The following is a 27,370-nucleotide window of genomic DNA, read 5'->3' as shown; positions in this document are numbered from 1 at the left end:
TGGTTTTATGGGTGGTTATGTGTGAGACACCCGGACAAGAAATAATCCGTAAAATAAAATTTGTACACTTTTTGCAAGAATTAAACAAGCAACATGTTAATTGGTGAGTTTTAGAGGCACTAGTTTATGTTTTTCTTAGGACAGCTGTTTCCCCGTGTTTCCAGTCTTTATGCTAAATAAGGGGTCTTGCATCGCCCCGAAGGGATTTATTTCACAATAATGACCCAATATCTGTACATTATCCCGCTTATTACACGGCTACTTACTGAAGAAATCAATAATTCGACACAAATATGGTCCTCCAGAGTCCCACATCAGAACTGCGCCCATAACAACAGTCTGTTATAAAGAAATTACAGACCGTAGAACGCTGTGATTGACCAATCAGAATCGAGTATTCAACAAACTGTGTATTAATTTAAGATAACCAGCTGCTGGCTGTAGTTTCACATTTATCGTATGCATGAAAACAAATACGCGTATTTCCAAAAATATCAATTAAATTCTTTTAATAGCTTTAACCCGTATTCATGTAGAGAACATATTCCCAATTTAGGATTAAAAATGTCTCCTGAAGGATTACAAATAATCACCAACAGTTAAGAAATGTAAAGTAAATGCTTGTTCATAAACCAGTGTGACAAAAACACTGATAATAAAACGTGCAACAATAAAACAAAGACTTAAGGTCCAACAAAAGGACCTCAGTAATAAGTTAAATCAACTGATACAATTAATTCAGCTCATTTTCATATTTCCCGTAAATACTAATCACAGTTTAAATAATCACTCAAACACACAGTGTGCTGCATCTTTGCATCATTTGTTATGAGTGATAAATAGATCAATGAGATGACATCACATTCAGGGAAGTTTGTACAAGGAAGTGACCTCCATTATTTTGTTCTGTCACTGGAGTGACATGAGGAAATACTGAATACTAACAGGGGAGGGTCTGTCTAATAATAGATATAGCTAATGATAGCTTATCGCAGATTTGGTTGTAAACCAATCACTGTTTTTCTTACCAAGGTCTCCTTTTATTGTCATACAGGTTTGTATGTGAGCACCGCTGCTAAGTGAAACGTGGTCTAAATGGTATTTTATTTTGAATAATCTTTAAACTTTATTTTCTTTACAACATTTACTGTAACCAACCATTGATTTACTCCCCTTATTTCTCCTCTCCTTCTATAATAGTCAAAGTTTTTTAATAAACTTTGTTGCTTATTTAGTTATTATATTTTAATAATATTATATTTTAATAATGATAATATTTTAGGCTATTTAGTAGAGAAACACTTGAAATTTGAAGACAGAGGCTTTTAAAAACACTTGTGTGTCATTCTCTTTCTCCATCTCTCTCTATCCTCCCTCACTCAAGGTTGGCTCTCTGTAATGTTGACCCAAGAAGGTATGGTGCCCATGTCAAACATGGCATATCCCCAGGTGTTGATGCCTAAATTAACGGTCAAAATCCCAATGATGTTCAGCATGAAGCCGGTTTTCACCTAAAAAACAAACAGTGACGTTCTGATCAGTATACAGTGTGAGTAAAGGTCAAAAACCAGATCAGTGCAGGTCTTGAAAAGTCAATGAATTTAGTCTCAACACAGTCTCACGGCAGATTGTGAAATAGTCATGAAATTTAATCTCTTTGATTCATGTATAGACACAAATTTCCCCTTTTTTTTTGTGACGCTAAGCACGACTTTCAAAATTGTATTTTTCGTGCATTTTCCTATGAATGTCCAGCAACATGTGACGAACGTGACAATTTCCGCTCTGGTCTTTTCAAAATAAAACTACTTAGTTAGGTTTAGAAATAGAACGACTTGGTTAGGTTTAGGCAACAAATCTACTTAGTTAGGTTTAGGAAGTGGAGGTGCTGTAACTTAATTACAAAAGTTACGTGACAAATAAATCAACTTTGATTTCTGGTTTCATACAGGACACAAATACAAATGCAAATTGATTTTGTTCTGACCATCAAGAAAACAATGTGAAATTTGTGTCAATATATCAAATTTCATGACTATTTCACAAACTGCCGTGGGACTGGGCTGCCTCAAAGGCCTTAGAAGGGAAATGTTACACACCTATAAACTAAAATTTTAAACACAAAACATCTCTTAAAAAACGACAAGTATAATAATAAGCGTCTGTCCTGCATCAATATTTCTCTACAGTCGATGTAAAGGACACTTCCCTCCCTCCTACCTCAACAAAGACGCAACCTTTTAAATATTACCTTCTTTCAAATTAGATCCTCTCTAAACCTTACTCACATTTTGTATGATTGTTTGATTGTGTATTATGTATATCTCACCATGTCCATGACTTTGAGTTTTCCAAAAGCGAAGGCGATGGCGTTGGGTGGTGTGGCCACAGGCAGCATAAAGGCCAGAGAGGCAGCGATGGTGCAGGGAATCATCACGTACAGCGGGTGTATCTTAATAGCTACGGCCTATAAGAAACACAGCACAGTTAAATACATGGAGAAGCTGTGTGTTGACGCCTGTGTGTGCATGTGGATGTCAGTTTACCATTGAGGCCAGGATGGGCAGGAACAGGGTGGTGGTGGCTGTGTTACTGGAGCACTCGGTAAACGTCGCCACCAGCAGGCTGAGCAGCATCGTGATAGCGTAGGCAGGAATTTTCTCCAGAGGTGCCAAGCTCGCTCCCAGCCACTTGGAAAGACCTGACTCCTGTAAACAAATGTTTCAAGCAGTAATGACGTGAAACACAGAAGTGCAGGAACTCCTCACATTTGAAAAGCTGTAACCAGAACCATTTTATGAGATAAATAAACAAGTAATTGGTTATCAAATCTAGCATTCACTCGCGGATTAGCCAATAAATTATTTTAGCACAATATAAAAGGGAACATGATGGGATATTTTGGATTATTTGAAGTGAGGTTGTATGAGATACTTATCCATGGTCAGTGTATTTAGCTACAATAGATGACGGTTGGCACGCCCCCAGCTTGGACAAACAGACAGGAGTACGGGCACGGGAGCAAAGCAATGTACTGCTGTGGACCTACATCTATTGTAGGTAGTATACTGACTATGCATAAGTACCTCATAGAACACCACTTCAAAACATCCAAACTATCCCTTTAAAATGAGAAAACACATAGGTGTTTACCTCACTGCCAGCAGCCAGAGCGAAGCCTCCTCCCAGCAGCAGGATGATGTGCCAGGGCATTCGCTCGTGGACGACCTCCCAGTTTAGCAGAGTGGGGGGAGCGTTCACCATCTTACCTGTGAGACCCAGATGAAGTGTGAACATGAAACAGTAATTAGTTTTAATGAGCAGTGTCACATCCGCTGGGTAATCATCACCCAGTGCTCCGATGAGATGAAATTAAGCTCACACGCACATCATTAAGGCATTGTATTATTAGGGATTTGTTTTTCTCCATAAAAGTGATTAGTGGATTTAACATTTCACCTTTGTCATCGGTACCGTAGCCTCCACGCTTGGGCATTTGGGAGGGGATGACGAAGAAGAGCATCGACATTAAGATAGCGACGGTTCCATCTGACACAAACCTGAAGGACACAAGACAACATTATTCCACATATTGTTGTTTGAGTGTGTTTCCTGCTCTTTTTCACAGTGTTGTCACAGTGCAAACGTGTGTGAACTACTGAACTAAGCACTTATGTGTAAATGATGTAGCAGTTTTACATCTTTATGTCATTGTGTCGAAGAGTTCAGAAGATTTGAGTGGAGGACCAGGGTTTTAAGAGTTCCTGCACACTTTGACGGAAAAAGAGAGGACCAAACAGGTGTAAATAGTGTATTTGTTGGGGACTATTTTCAGCTGCAGATTTGGTGCTCTTGTGAATATTTACAGCAGCAGTAAAGTGTACGTAGGATTGACCAAAAATTAACTAAAGTGTTTATTAAGGAACATGTCACCCGGTGCAACCAGTCCGTTCTCATTCCCAGAGCGTCAAATACCAATGCTTTGTCACGGCCCTCGGCGTTCGATACCGCCGCATACCCTTTAGCGTTGGTATGTGATGGGCCCGGCCGGCTTTCCATCAACTACAATGTAAACCCATTCGCATCAATATTAAATGCTCAGGGAGAGTGCTGTGGTGACGTGGTTTAAAGAGCGAAAGTGACACACAGGGCGGCCAAGACTTTCATCCAGGAGACTGTTGTTTGTGTCCCGTGCATCACGTTATAATCAGCTGTTCGTTTAGTGTAATTTTCACTGTACAAACGTAGCAGTTTTAAGCCCAACCATGGAAAAAACAATTTCCTTAACCTAACTGAAGTGGTTTTAAAGCCTAATCCTAAGCAAGTGTTTTTATTTAATTCACAACATTAAACACGTGTTTACTGCGACCGAAAAGTGACGCAGAGGGGTCTGACAAAGCGGCAGTATGTAATGAGTTGGGATGTTTGTGCAACGGTGTGTCTCACTGATGTGTTTTTGGACAATAATGGAGGTCTATGGCACAGAGGAATAATTTATATCAGACTTTGACTACACAGACAATACTTGTTAGAAGGATCAGATTTGTTTAGGTCTTTTTTTTGTTGACAATATCAAAAATATAGAATATCACCACACTTACTGTTTAAAGTAAAAAAAAAAAAAAGGAAAGAAAGCGAAAGACTCACGGTCCCCCCTTATTGAAGAGCACTGTTGCCCAGCCGTCTATGAAGCCCGGCTCCCTGGTGAACCACAGGACTACCAGCAGGACAAAGATGATGAGCACCGCCCACTGAGCAAACGTCATGCGCCCCAGCTTGTTGTACTCCTGCTTCATCACCGTGTACGCCTCCTTATCTCGGTCGGTTTTAATGCCGCAGCCGAATGACTGCTTCAGGCTGAGGAGAAAAGTACAGAGTGCAAAGATGCCGCAGATTGGTCAACAAATCAAAGAAAAGTTTGAAGATTTATAAGCATGGACTATGTTCAGTGAACTGGTTAAACTTTAAGGCTGAGCAAACCATGGATTTACAGCATTTTTTCATAGTGGTGTCATTATATGGAATACCAAGTTTGGACAGAGTTTCTTTATTGAAAATGTACTTTCTTCACTGTTTCCTCACTGAGTCGTGTTGAGGCATATCAAATAAAAAGTGTACAAGTCTTACTGCCTGAGGATAAAAGCTGTCTTGAAAACAAGTGTCTTGACGCTGTGATATCACTCATCCAACAGCAGCAGCAAAAATAAATGGTAGCCTGGATTTGTCCCTGATAATAGCTTGTGATCTTTTACTGCACCTTGTACCATAAATCTCATCCAGCAGCTGTAGTGTCAGCACAAAGATAACGTGCGGAATTAGTAAAGCTGATAACATCATAAGGAAATAATGAAACCCATCACAGATTACCGCCTGTGTAACTATAATTAGTAAGATAATATAACTTTTTCACCGCAGATGTTTGATGTTAAGACATATACAGGTGTAAGAAATAACCTTATCAATCGCTTTGTTCTATTCAAGTGTCCCAGTAAGTCATAATAGTGTCAGTGAGCCAGCATGAACAATAGCAGTTAAATGGCATTTAGCATTTAGTTGTTGCTAGGCAACAAAGTTACTGATCCCAGACAAGAAATAGTCTGACGCAAACGAGATATACATGATTAAGAAGTGATCTTTAGCTGGTCAGTGGATTTTTGGACAGAGCAGGCTAAGCTAGCTGTTCCCCCCAGTTTCCAGTTTTTTAAACCATTTTTTTTCCGAACCAAAATATAGCATAAATTTGGAGCGTTATTTAGTACGACATGGTTGGTACCAATGGATTCCTTAGGTTTTCTAGTTTCATATGATACCAGTATATTCACTCTCGCTTTAAAACTGAGCCCGCTACAACCTGAATCGCAAGTTGCATTAATGCATTAAAGAAATGAATGGAGTTAAAACCAATTTGTGTTATTATTGCATTAATTTTGACAGCCCTATTTTTTTTATATTTGAGGTTAAATGACCATTTAAACACATTGACTGTTCTAGGCTGAAGTTGTCTTACTTGAAGCCAAGGAACAGAAACTGAAGCCAGAGAAAGGTCAACACCAGCATGAGCACCATGTTGGGAAACGCGAAGCCAAACCAGCTGGCAAAGTTGATCACATCACCATTCCCAGGGAAGAGCCTTCACAAAAGATGAGGAGAAAGATGGAGAGATGAGAGGCACAAACAGCTGGAATAATAGTCTCCTGTGTTTATTAATGCCTTACTTGTCGATTTGACCCTTGAGGATGATGTTAGGGGTTGTACCGGTGAGCGTGGCCGTGCCGCCGATGCTGGCAGAGTAACACACACTCAGACTCATCCCTTTGGTCAGGTACTCATACTTCGAGTCCATCGCTCTTCTCTTAGACTCCCGCAGTGACTCTGGACTCCAATCGTGTTCATCTGAAGCCAAAGATATCCAGCAAGTTAAAAAGGATCTATTATGTTCATTTTCAGTTGCATACTTGTATTTTGGATTTCAACTAGAATATATTTACATGCTGTAATGTTCAAAAACCATTTTGGACTCCGCTCCAGCTCCGCTCTAACTATCTTTGTTTGAGGGCGTGCCAAACTAGCTGCTAGGCAGGTATTATGCAAATGTGTTACTTGGTGACATCACCACGTTACGGAAGAAAAGGTGGGACTTCAAGCAAGGCGATTCAGGCAGTTCAGGAGCAGTGTTTTTGTGGATTGGTGGGCTTTGTAACTTTACAGACCTTTTACATGCACAAAATACTATAAATACACTAAAAGAAAGGGAAGGGGCACAAAAGCATAATAGGTCCTCTTTAAAGTTATCGGAGAGGCTATTGTCATCTATCTAGCAGACATTTTTACTCACACACTCTGTCCTCCGGCTGAGCTTTGGTGTCTGGCTCTTTCTCGTCCGTCGCTCCCAGTTTAGTTGGTCTGGTCTCGAGCTCAAACGCGTGGTTGTCCTCGGCTGCAGCCTGGAAATCTTGTTCGTCCGCCCGCATCTCTGTGGCCTTCAGCTGCTCCAGCACGGCCTGGGCGATGGGCAGCATCATGGCCGTGGTGGCCGTGTTGCTGATCCACATGGACAGGAAGGACGAGACGATCATGAAACCCATCATTAACCTGTGTGAGGGGATAGTGACAGGGAGTGAATATGAAGACAGTAGAACAGTAGTAGTGGTCAGATCTGTTTTTTTTGTATTCTGCACATCTTGTCAAATTGATGAAGCTGTAGTGCTTGTTTGCTTTTGTTTGTCTATATCTATGCATTTTCTTAAGTTTCAGTGCATTAACCGACTTATTAGATTTTTTTTTTTGCAGTTGATGCTTCTGGTTGTTGTGGAGGGAGGAATCACTCAAAAGTGGCCAACAGTGTATACTATCATCCTGAAAGACACATTATATCATGAGAAGTGCCGAATGGAGGATTTGTGTAATCAATTGAGCATTTCTGACATGTATTGTCGCAGTAAATAAATGGGATGTGGAAAATGATCTGAAAACGTGAACAGGCTTAAAGATCCATGGAGGCACTGTTGACCCTCTGGTCACATCTTTTTGCTGTCTGCTGTATTGTATACAGGTGAGATGCATCACAAGGTCTCTTACAGAGCCGGACGAACGCCAACCAGCAGCAGAACTCGGAGAGCGATGCGCTTATGAAGGTTCCAGCGCTCCACTGCGATGGCCACCAACAGGCCACCAATGAACAGCATGTTAGAGTCTTTCAGGTACTCAATACTGACCTGAAACAGATCACACACTTCAGCAGAAGAATACAAAGATCCAAATACATGCAAAACAAACATCGCAAGTGTTTGAACCGATGTAATAACTTGTGAACTTGTTTATGGTGTCCCATATATAGTACATAATGTGTCATCCAATTTGTTTTATGAGCAATAAAAGTAAAACACTGGGGTCAGCAGATTTTACGGTGTCTGTACTATATGTTCTGAGACTGAGAGTCAGAACAACACTTTCAGTAAGCAGTGTTTCGTCAAGAATAGTTAAGGTTAGGCATTGACCTCGAATGGTTAAGGTTAGGCATTGACCTTGAACAGGTTAGGATTTGACCTTGAATAGGTTAGACATTGACCTAGAATAGTTAAGGTTAGCCATTGACCTTGAATAGTTCAGGTGAGGCATCGATCTCGAATAGTTAAGGTTAGGCATGAGGGGGGGGAGTCAGCTGCACTTAACTTAAGTTGGTCCCCATTTTTTGTCTTCTCTTTTCTGATCGCTTGTTCACATGAGATATAGTGGTATCCCATCATAAAACTTAAAACATTCCCATCATAACACCTTGCGAAAAGCTAAGTAGAGTTGGAACAAAACCTTAGAAATAATAGATACAGGTAGTACTAGGTATCAGTAAAGTACAGGTACATATGAGCTGGCACATATACTAATGAAGCACAAGAATGTAGCCTAAATAAGGACTGTACCTCTCCAGCCTTCATGATGCCCATCATCGGGAAGAGGACGATAGGCAGTAGGGCAGTCACAGCCAGAGGCATACACTCTGTACACCAGTACAGAGCCATGAGGATGATAGCATAGCCACATCTTGCTTCCTGTAAACACACACACACACACACATACACTCAGAAGAAATTGACAGTGAAGAAGAAGAAAAAGTGCAAACTCTCTAAATGAGAAGTGACAAACATCAAATCAGTAGTGCAGCATTTTGTCATTTTACATCTAAAATATGCTAAGATATTCAAAGATACAGATACAGATGTTTGGCACAGACAAGACACACACACATAGACAGAGACAGACACACACTTTACAGCAAAGTTCATACTTTGTCTTATATCTGGTCTCTCTTTAAAAGGCAATAAGACTTTACACCTGCAGATAACAGCAACCCTTGTTCATAAAACAAACAGTTTGTTGTGCCCTTATCTCACAAGATAAATCTTTATGGGTCCTCAGTAAAATCACAAAGACTGTTTAAACTACCCGACACAAAACTTTATACTGGACGAGACCTCGTTCAGCTCACTCTGAGTGAAAATGTTTTGCTCTTTTAAAACATGAAGATAAAGTAAGATGAATGAATCACAAAATGTGTAATATATGTTAATTATTGTAACATTCATATGCACTATATGACATTATGGCACAGTGCAACAGTAGGCCTTTCATCATTTACTAACTTTACTAGTATAATATACTTTACTGTCTGGCTCATTTGCAAAACAAAATCCGCAAACAAACAAAAATTAGTGAGCTTTGGTGGTGCAAGTAGGCTATTTAACAGACAGACATGAGTGGTATAATAAAATAAAAAAATATATATAAAATAAAATAAATAAGCGTATTTCCCAAAATGTCAAACTATTCCTTTAATGATTATTATGATTATGAATTATTATTATTATTATTATTATTATTATTATTATTACTATTATTATTATTATTATTATTATCAGTCCACTAAACTAAGTGCACACATTTGTTACCGCATCCTTTTATAGTTGCATATTCCACTTTTAAGACCCATCTCAAGCAATATCTTAAGGCAAAACAGAACTGTGATCACTTTTAAATTGACATGTTGTATAATGCATATTGTCTGTTCTACTTGTGTGTATTAGATATTTGTATGTGTACATTTTTACCTGCCTTGACAATTATCAGTCCTGCTAACTCCTGCATGTGTACATTGTGTATTTTATGCTGATGTTCATTAACATGCCCTGTCCCTAATAAACAAACAAATAAATAAAAAAGTACCAGATATAAAATTCATCACTCACTACCTCTATAACTTGCAGGCAGCCATCTTTATGTGTCTTTATTGGCACCGTAAGTCTCTGTCTGTGTTGTCAAATGTGGTTTAAGATTAACTGTATATTGTGAGCAAGTACCTCACCTTTGTCTCTCATCCATCATAAAGTAACTAAGCCTTAATGCAGTAAGTCCATAAATGAAGACACGGGTACATGGGTCACTGGGTTTTTAAGGTGACTGTGTTTCTGATCATGTTAGGCACATGCAACACAAGCTACAGAAAAAATTGCCTGCATTCATGTATTGTTAGTTATACCATAGATGTATGTTCTCAATATTCCCTTTATCCATTTAAAGGTTTATGTTATCCTTTACAGACTGAGAAACCTTTCCACTCAAATTCTACATTTCTAAAAGTGGACATCAAAGTGAAAAACTGTCTGATTTCCCTTTTTATTTTGTGGTTTTAAGTAACTTTAATGACTTGCTTTAAATATATTTAAAGCCACAATGTGTTAATATGTGATTGTAGCATCTTGGCATATACGTGTTTGTTTGTAAAAACACTTTGTCTCCAGTTTTCTTGATTTTGCCAACTGAGCTGCTGTCACATGCTCAGTAATGTTTCTTGAAATTTTAGAGACAGATTACCAGTTGCAAATATAAAACCACCTCAAACATTTGTACCAATGTGAAATTAATGTTTGGAGGGCAAGTTGGCAGATTAATTAACAGGTTGTAGGTTACTCAAAGGATATTAAATCCTCAGGACAAATATTTGATGTGCCTGTGAAACCACAGGTCTGTTGCAATCCTCTCCAGGTGTTCATAAACAGGACAGTATTAGCCAAGCTAAAGTGTATTTGTTAAATGATGAACCTTTCTGACATTGGATGAAAGAAGGACAAAAGTAGAAAAAAGGGCACAGATAGGGAACAATCGTCTTTTTCAACAGCCAAACCTGACACAACTGTTACCTGTTTTAAACACTAGTGATTTTATTTCAGTCAAGGCAAACACAGATAAAAAACATTTAATTGAAGTTGACTCCATGCACACACACTCACCGATGTAGGGATGACGAGTGGCAGGGGAAGGATTGCGAGCGGAGTGACAATGATGATGAGGAAGTTTCTGTGGTGCCACAGCCACATCCACCAGCTACCCATGATTTTCCTGGCAAAACAGACAAGAAGCAACACAGAGGATAAAAAACTATCCACAAGATAACTCAGAGCAGACAGATGATCAACACTAACAAATTAACCTACAGGTTCAGGTGAGCTGACAGTAAAGCACAAGTGAAGCTATAAGGAAACAAACATGTGCTCCACAGAGATCCACTGAGGTAATGAGACTAATATGACGACAAAAAGACCCATTATATCCCTAGCGGCATATCAAACATTAACTCAACACCAAAGATATCACAATCCTTGGCAGAGAGGAAGGTAGGGAGAGGTGGAGGGACCGACAGAGGAGGAGAAAGATAGCCAAACGATAGTTTTATCACCTAAAGGAGAGCAGCTCTGTCAGATATAACCAAAGGTCAGGTGCTGTGCATGAAGGAAAGGAATATGTCTGCTACAAGGTCTACAAAAACTTTTATTAATAACTTTTCCACTATTTTCAAAAAGAATTGTTACTTTACTGTTTTCAGAGTCAGAGGATTTAACTCTGTATTGTAAGTAACTGGGTAGACAGCACAGAGATAGGTCATGTGTTGACCAAAGTTAGAGTCTATGACTGTGTGACTTTTGAAAGAAAAAATGTCTTCCTCAAATGAAAAGTTGAATTTATAATCAATAAGCAGCCTTTTTTTATATTTACTACACTCAGTGGTTTTGCTGCTGCAGCTTTAGACCTTGTGTGACTGCTAGAAAATAGTGGCTAAAATGTTAGTGACTTGTAGCCTATTGCTGTATAACTGACATTATTGAGTTAGTTGCTGCCTTTTTTTACTCGTCCCTATTTGTGCTACTGTTACGCTATGTTTTAGCATTCGTCATTACACATAGACTTACACATCATTACACATCACTGTAGTGTTTTATGAGCTTACACAACACACGGAAACCACTGAGAACTCTCTGTTATTTTATTACTTATTCCTACACTTCATATTGAAATGAGGCCAAGGAATAGCATCATAAAACACACTGTCAACCATATAAAATCAAAACAAGTGCTTATGTCTTATCACAGAAAGCATATAGCCTACAGCTTTGTTTGTAGGTTACGCAACCTTTTAACTGGACTTAATTGAGTAGCCTAAATAGTTGTCTATTCACTCCATATAGTTTTACACGTCTTATATTAGCCTAGTATTTGTCCTTCAAAGTATTACAGTGATTTAGACATCTTTAAATTAAAGCTGCAGTTGGTAGAAATGGAGCAAATATGATTTAAAAAAAATTATTTCTATAAAACGGTCACTATATTCTGACAGTAGTGAATGAGACAGGTAATCTGAAAAAAATCATGTGCCTCTGTGTCCTCTGGTGCTCCTTCTGGCATCTGCAAGATTTCACAGACCGGAGGAAAACAACCAATCAGAGCCGAGCTGGAGCCTGCCGTCTCTGAGCAGCTGTCAATCACTCGCAAACTCTGATCAAACGGTCAAACTAGGCAGCGCTGATCAAATATGAATATTCTGTTACTGTAATGCCTATTTCTCGCCTCAAATGTTTTCAGAAACATCTTGTCATACTGCTTATCTGTAAAATGAGAAAGTATGACCCGTTTGTGACCTGGCAGCCATGTTGAGATCAGTTAAGGAAATACCAAACACTGGCCACCAGCCGGAGCACACCCAATAGGAACGCTCTCTATCTGAAACGACCTGTGATTGGCCAAAGTCTCCTGTCACTATCTAGATTTATTATAGCCTTAAAACGGAGCCATGAGGAGGTGCAGGAGTATTTTTCTCAGAACACTTGAATTAAAATATGCTGAAAGGTTATTATGAAATATTTGCCCAATGATGCCAAAATATACCGCCTGCTGAGGCTTACAGTGATTTTATAAAATGTTATGTCTTATTAATTGTTATTAAAGATATAGCAGCACTACATACAAGCACCACTGAGATAGCAAAGTCCACCTGCCCTATTTGTCTGTCCTCACCAGTTTTCAATGCACCTCAGGTTTGTCCACTGCTGTACTGGTACTACAGGGACAGAAATGCTTCATTTTGAGTGTAGAGGGGAAAAATGTTCAATGTTTAATAGAGATGAGGAAGTAATAACATCCCTTGAGTCTGTCCACCTGGTGGTGATGTGCCGGTTTCAGCCTCTACGTCTCCCCATGGTGCTGAATCTGATCATCAACATCTGGCACACAATCTCCTGTTGGTCGAAGTCCAAAATATAAAAAGAAAAAGTACTCAACAGATTTTAAAAATACCTTACATTTGTCTATGTTTTTGTAGTTATCAGGGCTAAATTTGGAGGAAAACATTGTGTTTGCTTTAGGGTTGTTTTGTTACACCACAGATCAATAAGAGGAAAAAGTCTGCCCTGGTTACACAACGTTTGAACTCAGATACACGTTACCTCATTCGACCAGAAGTCACAGAGCTAGTATATATCGACTTTATGAGACAATAACACACTTTGTTTCTGGTTTGTAATTCAAGTTAAACAGACTATCAATGCAAGATTTATTCTAATTATCTTGTTGTTTTATAAAATGAAATAAATCAATGGGTTTATTCTGTGCCTTATACTGGGGCTGTTCATGGGTGATGTTCTTGGACAGACAGGGCAGAGATCAGCCGTCACAGTTTAATGATTGTCACAGCCGAGTGTTGACCAATCAGGAAAGCAGAAGCCTGGGGGTCAACAGCTTCTGAAAATGATCTATTGATTATCTGCACACAATGCTGCACATCAAAGTGGGACACTCAAACCCATCTGACTATAATTCACTGGTGTAAACAGGCGCACAGTTGTCTTCTGAATTGAAATTCCACATTTTGTTTGTTTGTTGTTTCAAAAGTGGGATATTTTCTGTGAGTGGGCATGAAGCCAGCAGTGGCTCTGCTGGGCCTCGTCCTCCTGCTGGACACCACCTTTGCTGCCGAAGGTAAGTCTTCCAGATTGTCTTTTCCAATTCAACTAATCCGAAAGTTAAAGCAAGTATTATACAGGCACACTTAGAGTGTCCCATGCATTTACCATACCATTTATCTGAACATATGAAATAATGTGATGTATTTCTTTTGCATATTCGTGATAAAAAAAATTACAGTTTTTCAGGATCTGTTCATATGTTTTTTATTAATACAGTGTATTTTTCAGTACATGTTCTTTCAGTACGGTTTTACAAAAAGCAGCTTTGTGCACTGTAGCATCACAAAGACACACAAAAAATATGAGAAAAAGTATGTGCATCTAAGTGGTTGTTCCTAATAGCGGTGGACAGCATCTAAGTACTTTTACTGAAGTATTGTACTTAAGTACAATGTTTGTACTTCATTTGAGTATTTCCATTTTATGCTACTTTATACTTCTACTCCACTACATTTCAGAGGGAACTATTGCATTTTTTATTCAACTACATATATTCGACAGCTGTACATATTATTTACCTTTCAGATTAAAATTCTACATAAAAAAAAAATAATGATAATAAAATACAACACATTGTTAAAGAGTAAGCCTGTGAGTCCCAAAGTTTTTGGCTTGTGAGCTCTTATAAAAAAAAAGTGTCTACTTTGGAGGTAAAATTATCAGATTTTTCACAAAAAAAGATTTGTGAAGAGTTAAAAAGATAAATAAATAAAACTGTTTTGAGAGGAAGAAGTTTGTTTTTATGGTTTTCTTTCCCCATTAATCCTCTTGTGAACCCTTGGATTTATCTTGTGATCCACTGGATGGAAACCACTCGACTAAAATAATTGTAAATTAAGTAACTAGCTCCACCTCCACCTGCTACAACAGTAAAATGCTACTTAAAGTATGCATTGATGAATCAGTGCAACATATAATAATAATATCAGTCAAAGGGGCCTTTTTTCTGTAGAGCGAACGCTTGTCATGGAGTATTTTGCATTTTACCAACGTACTTTTACTGAAGTAAAGTATCTGAGTACTTCTTCCACCACTGTCTGTCCAGTCTGTCCTATATCAATAGTCTTTTCAAATAGAAACAAACAAACTGCATTCCCACAGAGTCCTGTGTGGGTCGCTGTGGCGCCTTCGACCCGCAGACGAAATGTCAGTGTGACTCCATGTGTGTGTACTATGGAAGCTGCTGTGGCGACTTTGACACCATCTGCCCTAAGAAAAGTCAGTAGAAAATTACCATCTCACTGAATAAACTATTTCGATTATAGCGAATAAAGTTCTTGGTGTTTGTAAATTATTAATTTCTGCTGAAAGGGCTTCATGTGACAAAACTTTCATCTGTTCAGTTGCTCGTGGCGACACCTTCGAGGAAACAGATGAAGTGACTGAAGCAGTGACGACTGTTACTGTTACAGAGAGCACGCCAACAACTCTCCCACCAACTTTCAACACAGTTGCAGTGACCACCGCTGCCTCTCCCCCACCCACCACCACCCAAGGGCCCACACCAGCTGTCCACCCTGACGCAGCGGCCTGCAGCGGTCGACCTTTTGATGCTTTTCTGCAGCTCAAGAATGGGTCCATATATGCATTTAGAGGTAAACCCGGACGTCCAAAAGTGTTTCTGTGGTATATGTTTCTCAAATCTGGACATCAGTACACTTGACTGGACAAAACTGTACATGCTCTACATTTTATTTGATATTTTTTGCATTTCCAGTGTTGATACTTTGTGGTTTATCCTGGTTAGATCAATTTAAATGTAGTCTCTTATGGCAACACTGGTCCAAACCCTGTTTTTCCTCCTAGGTGAATATTTCTTTGAGTTGGATGACAAGTCCGTAGTTCCTGGTTACCCAAAACTCATCCAGGATGTGTGGGGGATCTCTGGACCCATAGATGCTGCATTCACACGCATCAACTGCCAGGGAAAATCCTACATCTTTAAGGTAGGAACTTCTATCTCTATAGAGTCTGTTTTTATCAAGCTGGAGGTGTATTCTGACTACTCTTTACATGGGAAAGTCAAATCAATAATAGAGATTTTCATGCTCGAAAACGTTTGACTATGAAGAATCCCAAAAGTTCACTTCTACTGTAGTTCCCAACCAGGGGGTCCAGACCCCCACTAGGGGTCGCCAAAGCTTCACAGGGGGTCGCGAGCCCCCCAGTTGACCTATATCTCAGCATTTCATTAATTTCTATAAGAAAACTAAATTAGATTACCTCTAAAGTTTGGATTCTTTTTTAAGATATAAACTTGGAAAATAGAAAAGTACGCAGTTAAAAAAAAACAGAAACGAAGAGCTAATAGAACAGTAGCCAAGTGTCAGGGAGAAGAAAACACTGAATTTGTCAAAAAAGAAGCCTATTAAGTAGGCATGATTTTTACAAATTAAAAAAAGGTACATAATACAGACAGAGATTTGATTAAAAGTTCCTAAAAGTTACAGGAAAAATCATCTCTTTTGAGATATTTACAGGAAACAATCTGCTGAAAAAAATTAATCTAAATGGCTCACTTTACACAAACTTTGTGCAGTTATTGTGTTCACTTATTGGGTTAATTGTACAGTTTATCAGTTGTTCTGTACTGTTATTGTTATACATTGAATATAATATGAAATATCCATAAAAAGTTACTTAGTCAGGGGTCGTCGATAGAAAATGGGTCCCTTAAGGAAAAAGGTTGGGAATTACTGCGGTACACTGTCGATTATTCATTTCATTAACAATGTTTCAGTTCTCAAATCTCCATCAGGTAAAATACACAAACACAAGTAGGGTAGACCATAACATTTTAGAATGTATTATTTTAGCATTGGGTCAGTATTTATAATAAACATGCATTGCCTCCTGAGCGTTACAGCAGTAGCATCAAACCTGACTGCTTTATGCTGCTTTGTATTTATTCTCCCTCAGGGAAATAAGTACTGGAGGTTTGACGGTGATCTCCTGGATGAGGACTATCCCAGGGACATTTCAGTCGGCTTTGATGGCATACCAGATGGCGTTGATGCCACGTTTGCCATACCAGCACCAAGTCACCGTGGCAAAGAGAAAGCTTACTTTTTCAAAGGTATTATTGGAGGGATGTGTGATATTTTCCAGTATTTAAAAGCTCCTTGTTCCCAGTTTAGACTGTGATGGGTTTTGATCCCACATGACATGATCAATGAATGAATGCTGCACTCTAACGCAATGGTTTTTAATCTTTTTTTGGCTCAATTTACAGGCCTGGGGAAGTAAACCCATATTGAATTTCATAATAATTATTAATATATATATATATATATATATATAAGAAGCAGCAAAGATTTGAAAATAAAAAGTCAGAATCACAGGAAACTTCTGCTCTAAAGAGACAGTACCTTGTCTCATCATTTCTTACAGAGTAAAGCTTAGTTACTACAAGTGCTATAAAAGGTCATCCAATCTTTTTGGTGTGGAGCGTAGATGTAACCATGGCAAGAACCTGAAACTGCAGCAGCTAAATGAAATTAAGGCATCATCAATTCTATTATTTAGTTTTTCCAACTGCGACATGTCAACATGTATCTTTCTTCAGGGGACAAGTATTACCAGTATGAGTTCAAGCACCAGCCTTCCCATGAGGAGTGCGTCCAGATGAGCAGGTCCTCCCCGTCGATGCTGTTCACGCGATACACGGACCTCTTCTGCGATCAGACATGGGAGGATTTCTTCACAGAGCTCTTTGGAAGCTCCAGTAAGGTTTGGCTGTAGTTGTGTGTTTACTTGTGTATTTACATGTGTGTATGTTTCTAATAATCTGTCATTTTTCCTCCTCATTCAGTCAGCAGTCACCACACAGGCCCTCGCCTCACCAGCAGGGACTGGCAGGGCATCAGGCACCCTGTAGATGCGGCCATGGTGGGACGAGTCTACCTCAGTCCCAAACCCACGGCATCTTCTCTTCTAGCAGCGAGGAGGCGCAGCAGTCGGAAGAAGAAACTCAGCAAGAAGCGTGCACAGCGAAGAAGGCAGAGCCGCCAAGTGTTGTTTGATGATTTGTGGGGTTATGATGATTTGTTTGCCTACAGCGACTACAGCGACATCTTTGATGACAGCCCTATACAGGAGTACAAAAGCACCCCCATTCAAAATGTGTATTTTTTCAAGAGAGGTATGAATACACGGAGTCATTTTTTCATCCCTAAGTCAGGCTGTGTTTCAACAGAACAGAAAATTAAAAACTGATGATCTTCAAGCTTCCTCCTTTAACACCTTTTGGTTTGTTTCTTCTCTTTTTATCATGGCAGATAAATACTACCGAGTGGATCTGCAGACAAAACGTGTGGCCTCTGCCATCCCTGCTTACCCACGATCCATTGCGAAATACTGGCTTGGCTGCGAACGTGAGGAGACACCTGATGAATCAAGGGCAGAGAAGAGATAGGCCAGCTGACTGAGTCTATAAGGAGAAATTCACTCTGTGTTTTAAACACACCTCTTAGTGACAAGTCTTAACGTAATTACAATAATGAACTTATAATAGCTTCTGTTATTTTTGTTGTTTGCATTTTGTTCATGATAAATACCCCCTCTGATGTCCCCTCTATATTTAGGTGGATAAGCTGGCATTCTGCATGATTTAATAAACTTGAGATTTCAGTTCTGTGAGTGCCTTAATATTCTTCTGGCCCTAATGGTATAGTCAACACACAAACACACCTAATTTATTTCCTTTCTAGCTAGCACTACATGTCTAACCAAATTCTAAAAGTCAAATCCCTTTAACAACCAACGTGTCCTCACAGAAAGTATTCTCATTTGTTTTTACAAATGGTCATACTGTTGGTCTATATATTCTTTTTATATATATAGATAGCCTATTATATCTACATCCCTACAAGAATATAAGATTGTTGCACTGTAACCTGGTGCTAGTTTCTTGTCTGTCCAGAAGACAGTTGCTCTCTTGAAAGAGATGCACCCTCTGCTGGACAAAAGACTGCAAGGGAGGACACCACACACCAAATTAAACTAATTGATGAATACATGTAATAAAACCATTTTTTAATAGCCAATATGTAGGTCTATAGCATTTTACACCTGCAATGCACACAACATATTTTATAACACTTTTTTTTATCACTGTGTTCTGTTTGCTTTCATGCAACTCTGATGCATTTATCCTGCCTAAATACAAGCAACTGCATTTAGATAGTCACTGTTTTGCCTGTTGAGGAGGACATAGCCTACTGTATATATTATAGTCTCATGTTCTGTTTTTCCCTGTTTACTACTATAGTCTACATTAATTTTAGACTTGTTTATGAAAATGATCGTTGTTGTTTTTTGTTGCATTTAGTTTTTGTTTTTGGCACGTTTGTTTGTTCTGCCACAAGCCTTTTATATTTGTGAAATAGCTTGAGTAATTTAGAAGTTGTATGAATGTCTGACTCAAACAGATCCTTCACCGTCAACACGTAGCACGTTCTGTCGAAAACGACTTCTGATTGGATGAGCCACGTTCTCGAACCCGAACGTAAAGTGTCGAACTAATGGTGCCTTCAAATGAAAGTCGTGAGCTCGTTTTTTACAATATTTTAAGTCGTGTAAACATTACAGTATGCTTAGCGTTCAAGTGAGAACACCGCTGCTAAGCAATGGCAATATTAATGTTACCGTTGGCGTCTAAAAGCCACAGAGGCTAGCAATTTAACAAGCTAGTTAGTGGATAACATAATGCAGTAAATGCATAATGACAGAGGGAAAAAAAGATGAGGCCGTGGTAATACCAACATTTTCCTCAGACTATTATACAATAACGAAAACAAACTATACGAGTTAAATTACAATACCGAAATATACCAGCCATGGCCTCTGACAACGTCAACAAACACGTCACAACTCGTAAACTCAGACTTTCAGACATTTTCCATTTGGTCTTGAATGCCACAAAAGGGGTGCGTTCATGGACCTGATTTGAACACGGTAAACTCCATTGAAGGCACCAAAAACTTCCGGTTTTCAGTGTTAAAGCTGTTTCCTTTATGTTACGGCAGTAGACCTACCATGTTACTACTACAGTATAATATAATAAGACAGCTGCTGACATTTCCATGTCGTCTGGTAGCTTATCTGTTCATTGAACCAGCGACTAAAAGGCCCCGCTGGGATTCGAACCCAGGATCTCCTGTTTACTAGACAGGCGCTTTAACCAACTAAGCCACGGCGCCACGTGACAACAAGGTCGGCAGTAGACCTTATAAATTAGATCACACAACAGTAGAGTATATAATAAAATTGTTTTATTTGTAAAGCTCAATAATAATCTACAATATGTAGCTATATCAGAATAGTTCTATACATTTAATTTACATGAGAAAGCCCTTTCTTTAGGGCAGTCTCACCATAAATACTCTATTATAGCTAATATAAGCATATTTAACTGTACAATGTGATCTTTCTTACATCTTCCATGCAACTTTATTTTAACCCAATAGATAATCAATGATTGCAGCAGAAATGTCAAAATCAGACACTACAATATGTAGCTATATCAGAATAGTTATATACATATTAATTCACATGAGAAAGCCCTTTCTTTAGGTCAGTCTCACCATAAATACTCTTTTCAACAGGTATAAAAACAATAAAAAATCTTTTTTTACATTTTCCATGCAAACCTTATTTTAACCCAAAAGATAATCAATCATTGCAGCAGAAATGGCAAAATCAGACAGATTGAAGTCGCCCAGCTCCTGAAAGCAGAGGTCAGACAGGTCATGCATGGACTCGTCATTGCTGGAGAGGCTCTGGTGTTGTTGGTGGTCCAGCTGACTCTGGACGCTCTTCTTGGGTGCAGGGTGTCCGACTGCAGCACAGCGGCTACTCACAGGCTGGGATCCATGTGCATCTCCGAGGAAAGCCTCAAAGTCCTCTGTCAGATCCCACTCACAGAGGGGGGACACATCATGGCAGTAATCGGTAAAGTCTGGGGTTTGGTGGTAGTAGTGGTCTTGGGGAACTCCTAGGAGACCACGTGAGGAGCAGGATGGAGCTTGGTCGGCGGTGACAGGGGATGTAGGTGCAGGCAGGGTCATGACCTGACTCCCCGGGATGGTTGAGAGTCTGGTGGACTGAGGTAGACTTGGAGCAGGGTGGCCTGGTGGGGATAGGCTGGGAGTTGGAGAGAAGGAAGGAGCCAGCTGTGGGAATGGTGGACTGGGAGATGGAGTGTAGGAGAACTGATGAAGGTAGTCTGTGGAGAGTTTGGGGACCTCTCTGGTTGGTTTCTTGCTCTTGAAATAGCGCGCGCGTCGATTTTGAAACCACACCTGTTGGAAAGAATGAAAAATCGTTATTTTTAAGATAAGATAAGATAAAATAAGATAAGATAAGATGAACCTTTATTAATCCCCGGAGGGAAATTCAGGTGTCAAAGCAGCAACATCAGCAAACAGAGTGAAACACAGGAGAGGTAAAGGTATACAAAAATTATAAAAACAATAAATAGAGATATAAAAGATACAGAGTGAATGGGTGAACATAGTGTGTACAGTCCGTCAATAAATAAATGTAGTATGTACAATAAATAAATGTAATATGTGCATATGTGCAGTCTATAAAGTGGTATATAGGATGTATAGTGTAAAGTAAGTGTAAAGTGCGCCAGTGGTTAGAGTCCAAGATGGTTGCAGATAGTGCATATTTAAAGGCAGATAGTGCATGATAAAAGGTAGATAGTGCATGTTTAAAGGCAGATAGTACATGTTTAAAGGTAGATAGTGCATGTTTAAAGGCAGATAGTGCATTGTTTAAAGTTCTTAAAGTCCTAATAGTTCTCATATGGGGGTCAGCCTTGGTTGTAGAGCCTGATGGCTACCAGCATGAAGGACTGACCCAGGCGCTGTGTGTTGTGCCGAGGGAGGATGAGTCTGTGGCTGAAGGTGCTCCTCATCTTGGCATATTTATCCAAAATGATTCAAAATTACGCATGGGGAAGTCTGTGACGCCACGTGTCATATACCTGGATTTTAGACTCTGGTAGCCCAGTTATAAATGCAAGAGACTCCTTCATCTTAATGTCCGGGTACTGTGTGGCAGAGAAGGCCCTCTCCAGCTCGCTCAGCTGTGTCTTGCTGAAAGTCGTGCGCTTCCGGCGGCGCTGGGCGTCCGAGCATGTCTTGTGTGGAGCACCATGATGCACTATGGGAGGAGAGGACAACATGTTACAGTTAGTTATTAACTTTTCTCACCTCTCCAATTGGAATTAAACACGTTGTAAGTACAGACTGTAAATTTGGAGATGGGTGTAAACACAGAGAGCGAATTGAGGACATGCACTTGCACTATCTGTTTATATCATGTTTATTTTTGTTTATAGCTTATTTTTGTATATTGTTTATTGGTAGAATTTCAATTTTTTTATTCTTATTTTATTCTAACGTTTTTATCTATTCTTCTGTTATTATACTGCTTACTTGCACCAACAAAACCAAAGCAAATTCCTAGTGTATACCTCTTACACCTGGCAATAAACACCATTCTGATTCTGATTCTGATTCTGACATGCTTTAAACTTAACTTTGTAAACTGTGAAATAAATAAATAAAAGAGAGCATTTGTTATCTAGCTACTCTAAAACTGGTTCACTGAGCCATAAAAATAAATAAAAGTAGACTCACCTCTGCTGGAGTCCTGTGCGTAATGGTCGTTGTTGTTGTTGGTGTCCAGGCATGCAGCAGACCAGTAATATCCAGAGTAAAAGGTGTTCATCTCAGAAACATTACTGCCAGTAAAATCCAACCCGAATGCCATTCTCCTCTTTAGAGTTTAAACACAAAGCTGAGGAGAGTATGTTTCCACAAGTCTCTCCTCAACACTGGTGAACGCAGGATACAAGAAGGTTTTATACTTTGCCTTACCCAAAACGACCCCCACTGCATCCCACCCTCTTGCACATCTCAGTGGATATTGTGAAGCCTTACAAACGCGTGCCTTTGATGTGTTACACACCTATTGACGTCTGTCCGGCTAATAGGTGTCTGTTTGATCCCCGGTGACCCATTAATGTGCCCATTTAGCCTAGACGGAGCTTGTTCCTATATCCTGCAGGATATCTGAGATCTTCAGGTAAATATCTGCATCTAAGTTGATTCAAACATTTCTGAAATTACGCACAGCTTAGTTTGTGCGTAAATGGAAGAAAAATGACAACATATCTGTGGAATTATTAGCCTAATAAATCTATAGTTAAGCCTGGACGCACGGTGATTTAAAGTTATAAGTAATTGATTCATTTATAGTGCTCTCCATAATAATTCTAAAAACTAAAAGAATTCATTATGACTCGGTTACGCAAGGATAATAACATGCCAGGTAAAGCAACAATCACACTTTTCTGACACTTCAGTCTGTGGAACATCCTCCTCTCCACAGCTCGCTGCCTCCTGGTGCGCATCAGAAGAAAAAAGACAAGTGTGTGGATAGTGGAAGTGTATTGAGGAAGCTGCAGGAGTGTGAGGCTTCAGTCAGCTATAATGTGTCGAGGTGACAAATCGGGCTACTTTTTCTCCTTCCTGGTCGGTTGCGTTTCCACCGATCGAGACATCAAAACACCGGATAACGCCGCAGAGTCCAATGCACAGCCAGTTCCCAGCTGAGTGCCAGACTCACAGTGGTTTGGGGCCATTACAAAATGAATTTAAAGTACCAAACATAAGGCAGGTCCAGAAGGCTAAAAAAAAAAAAACTAAGACAGGCGTGGAAATGTGTTGAATTAAATTGTGTATTTTGCTTTTAATTGTTATTTCAAATAGGCTAATTATAACTATTATATGATTATATTACTATATAACTATTATCTCTTGTCAGATATTGCTATATGGTCATATGAAGAGCACGTGATGTAAGAAATTATTTTGGAGCCTGAAAGTGAGACATTAACTTTGATGATTGGCTCATTAACAGGGAAGTATTCCACATTGACTCCTACTCCCACGAACAATGGGCCATTATACGATCATAACTCAAACTGCTGCTGGCCGTCACATGACTAACATTAAGGCAACTATATGATCGATACCAGAAATAGATGGGCTGTCGAAACAGGGTCACGTGCTGCCAGAGCCTCTGTGACCCCATGACTCTTCTGTCAAACAAAAACATGGAGTTCATTTTTTGTAGTTTATAAGCCTCAAATCTGTAGTATTTCCTATTTTAAAAGCTTGATAATGTGTTATTTGTGATATATTGGATATGTGTCATATACTTATTTTAGTTGGCCTGGTTTATAGTGCAATATGTGTTGCTCTGGCACAAGGAGAGGCCACTAGATGGCAACATTAGACAGTTTATTAAGTTTAGTTACAGCAACATATTACGAGTCTCTATCTATCTATCTATCTATCTATCTATGGACTTGCATCATAGTCTTACTTCCCTCTTTGATTTACTTTATAAATATTTTATTGTAAACATTTGTTTTATTGACTTTTCAAGTCAATAAAATAAACAAGAACAACCCTGCAACAATGAAAAAAGGATGTAGTTCAGTTCAAAAACCACAAATTGTACCTCCTCATCATAGATATTTATGGAATATGCATGTATGTCTGACAGATTTTGATAATTGGATCAATTTACATGTGATGGCTCAAATGATTAAATCATATTTAGAAGTTGTGAAGAGTTTGACAACTTCACTAAGAATCAACTCATCCGTTTTGATCAGCAAGACATGTACAAGTGGTTATTGTACTGACTCTTTTGCACACGTGCCAAAACACATGCAATTTGCTTGAATGAATGAGAAATTCAAATCTGACAACAAAATGATTGTTCAGAATTTTTCAGATTGAACTTACTGTTTTGAAAAAAAATATTCTCATTTAAGTGTTGAGCCAAACTAAATGAGAAAAACTGTAATGAATGTCAGGTTTTACAATAACATAAATAAATGCACAGGTGGGTTGAAAAAAACCCTGATGGCTTGTAAAAGGAACCCATCTAAAATTGAAATTAAAGACAGCTGTATTACCATGTACAAACAGACATTCTATCTATACCCATTTATTTATGTGAGAGAGAAAACTAATAATGGTGGCTGAACACAATAAACTGTCATTAACATGCATTTCTTTGCCAAATTAGACCCATTCTTTTTTCTTTTTTTTTAAATACTTTTTTAGTTGGGTTTGAATGAGATTTTGGCTTATTACATTTTAAAAATTAACTAATTTTACTAAAATGTCAGGGGTCAAATCACAAATAAACACAATGGCCTGTTTTTATAGACATTTCTTCTTTTCTTCCCACTCATTCCTTGTTCATGGAGTGACGCTCTTCATCTTATTTTGAGTTTCCAGCCTCCAAACTGTATATTCCTGACCTCTCGATAAAAAAAAAAAAAAAACTCACAATACACAAACTGTCCTTCTCTCTGTGTCTGAATGCTTTAGTTTGTACCTCACAAACTCAGGTGTGCACACAGAGAAACGCTGGTCTTCTGTGTCCACTACACTCCTCTCTAAGAAATCAGGGTTGACACTCAGGTGTGAATGACGCTGTGCCCTCCTCTCCCTCACCTACATCCTCGCTCCTTCCTTCACAATACACAAACACCATTCCTCAGCCCGCTGTTTGATGTGGAAACTCCATCCACATTTCCTGTCAACCTGAGAGATTTTTGGGCCTAATCCATGTGCTGCATGGCTAGAGGTGAGGGGGTTACTCCTTGCATGGTGTCCTGTGCTGTAAAAAGCCTTTCTGAATCTGAGAAATAGAAGCTTAGTGTGATTCCAGCTTGGCTGTGGATAAAAGAACTCTGTAGGGAAGGAAGGGAAAGCAGGAGGCATGATTTAGTGCAGCTATAGTTACAAAACAAACAGGTATTATGGCTCAGAAGGAATGCTGAGGACAAGAAACTGAAATATTCTGCCAGCAGCATTTACAGCACTGTGATCTAGCAGGCCAGTGTGAGTTAAGCTGTGGATCAAAGTACAGACAGCAGGAGTGCAGAGCAAAACTAGTGGTTTTAGACTGGGTCATTTGTTGTTCATTCAAATGAATTCATTACACAGACAAAAACAAAACGTCAAAATGTAATGCTGTCTCATTCAAAACTATGAACTATGAAGACTAAATCCATTACAGCAATGGCCATTGTTTGGAAATGGTCGGTGGTGAAGACAGGAACTTGGCATGTAATAAGATGGTTGAAATAAACATTTTACATTTTTAAAGCCTGGAGGGAGTCTACTTTTTATTCACATTAACTTTGACCAGACTGAAAACATGCACAACTCAAAGAGATCTGACTCAGATTGTTACTGAATGACATTTGTATAGGCTACGGTTTATTAAGTTGTCCTGTTGACATGTGCTGCAAAATATCATAGGCTATAAAAAACTGTGGTATATGTATCGGTCGACTCTATGTACTTGCCCTTATAGACAAACGAATGAATATATAATGTGAATATATAATATTTGGGATTTTAGCTTTGCTTCTCGGGGTTTTGGACCCAGTTGAAGAGATGCTGCAGTATCACCCCTTTCCAGGAAAATGAGTCTGCTAATATATTATGATCTAATTATTTAGATATTTCTTTAACATATTTTTACATTTGCAATGGAACCATTTACATTTCTTCTGATACACTATTTCTGACTGTTTAAATATATAAAGATGATATATCGGCTAACTGTAAAATGTTGCACCACATAATGGTTCTTAAAATATGAGAATATATATATATATATATATATATATATATATATATATATATATATATATAAAATTACTTTTTTGTAAACTGATCAAAAATATTCTCATATTTTAAGAACCCTTATTTGGTGCAACATTATACAGTTAGCCGATATATCAACTTTATATATTTAAACAGTCAGATATACGTATATATATATATATATACTGGAAAAACAAAGTTTGGAAACTTGTGTTTGGTCGATTATTTCTCTGTTGTCACAATGCTAATTGGCATTGTATTTTACATCGTTGGAAAGCCTGTTTATTTACCTTCCCAATGATGTCCAACTTGTAAGGATCATGCATTTGTGGGATGAGCAGCACAGCTGATTATGTGGGTAGCGCCCAAGAAAAATTTGCCAAAATGCTCCATCAATGGTAAACAGTGTATTCTCCTGTTGGTACTGACTCTTGTTTTGAGTTGTTTGGTGGATTGGATGATTGATCTCTTTATCAGTAACAAGGAACAAACAAGACATATTGGCAATTTTACACTTTATTCATTTAATACACCGTCAGGAGCCTCAGTAGCGGTGGAAGATCCATACGCAGCCACAACAGCCTGGCACCTCCTCCTCATGCTGGTCGCCAACCTGGTCACAAGTTGCTGTGGGATGGCGTTCCATTCCTCAACCAGGATTCGTTGCAGGTCAGCCAACGAGGTTGTGTTGGTCACTCTAACACGTACAGCACGCCCAAGCTGATCCTACAAGTGTTCAGTTGGGTTGAGGACTGGACTCTTGGCAGGCCGTTCCATTCTCTCTACTCCCACATTGTGGAGGTAATCTGTGATAACCCTGGCTCTGTGGGGGTGAGCGTTGTTTCTTGGAGGATGAAGTTAGGTGCC

At 39.0% G+C, this 27,370-nt stretch overlaps 3 protein-coding genes and 1 non-coding gene across 4 annotated transcripts; 1 reads left to right on the top strand and 3 right to left on the bottom strand.

Annotated features, from left to right (window-relative positions):
• Window positions 1–329: 329 nt before the first annotated feature.
• Window positions 330–11,092, bottom strand: LOC119475220 (solute carrier family 13 member 2-like). The gene is made up of 13 exons (XM_037747709.1): window positions 10,986–11,092; window positions 10,782–10,890; window positions 8,418–8,546; window positions 7,579–7,715; window positions 6,836–7,092; window positions 6,216–6,393; window positions 6,008–6,130; window positions 4,648–4,857; window positions 3,460–3,560; window positions 3,154–3,269; window positions 2,547–2,708; window positions 2,330–2,467; window positions 330–1,511 (listed from the first exon to the last, which is right to left on the bottom strand). The coding sequence occupies exons 2-13, from the start codon at window positions 10,881–10,883 to the stop codon at window positions 1,380–1,382; spliced, it is 1,785 nt and encodes a 594-aa protein (XP_037603637.1). The 5' UTR covers window positions 10,884–10,890; window positions 10,986–11,092; the 3' UTR covers window positions 330–1,379.
• A 2,502-nt stretch (window positions 11,093–13,594) lies between these two features.
• On the top strand, window positions 13,595–18,416 carry vtnb (vitronectin b). The gene is made up of 8 exons (XM_037747610.1): window positions 13,595–13,800; window positions 14,889–15,005; window positions 15,131–15,382; window positions 15,594–15,733; window positions 16,707–16,863; window positions 17,353–17,511; window positions 17,599–17,928; window positions 18,065–18,416. The coding sequence occupies exons 1-8, from the start codon at window positions 13,737–13,739 to the stop codon at window positions 18,199–18,201; spliced, it is 1,356 nt and encodes a 451-aa protein (XP_037603538.1). The 5' UTR covers window positions 13,595–13,736; the 3' UTR covers window positions 18,202–18,416.
• A 1,497-nt stretch (window positions 18,417–19,913) lies between these two features.
• Window positions 19,914–19,987, bottom strand: trnat-agu. Its single transcript has one exon. It is a non-coding gene; the product is annotated as a tRNA-Thr (tRNA).
• Window positions 19,988–20,443: 456 nt separating this feature from the next.
• On the bottom strand, window positions 20,444–22,571 carry LOC119475992 (cone-rod homeobox protein-like). Its single transcript, XM_037749153.1, has 3 exons — window positions 22,439–22,571; window positions 21,781–21,959; window positions 20,444–21,088 (listed from the first exon to the last, which is right to left on the bottom strand). Exons 1-3 carry the CDS (start codon window positions 22,569–22,571, stop codon window positions 20,444–20,446), a joined length of 957 nt encoding a protein of 318 aa, XP_037605081.1.
• Window positions 22,572–27,370: the final 4,799 nt, after the last annotated feature.

Source organism: Sebastes umbrosus, chromosome 17 (assembly GCF_015220745.1).
Source record: "Sebastes umbrosus isolate fSebUmb1 chromosome 17, fSebUmb1.pri, whole genome shotgun sequence".
Classification (NCBI taxonomy): Eukaryota; Metazoa; Chordata; class Actinopteri; order Perciformes; family Sebastidae; genus Sebastes; species Sebastes umbrosus.
Note: the sequence above shows the minus strand (reverse complement) of the source record. Positions and strands in the feature narration are given on the sequence as shown.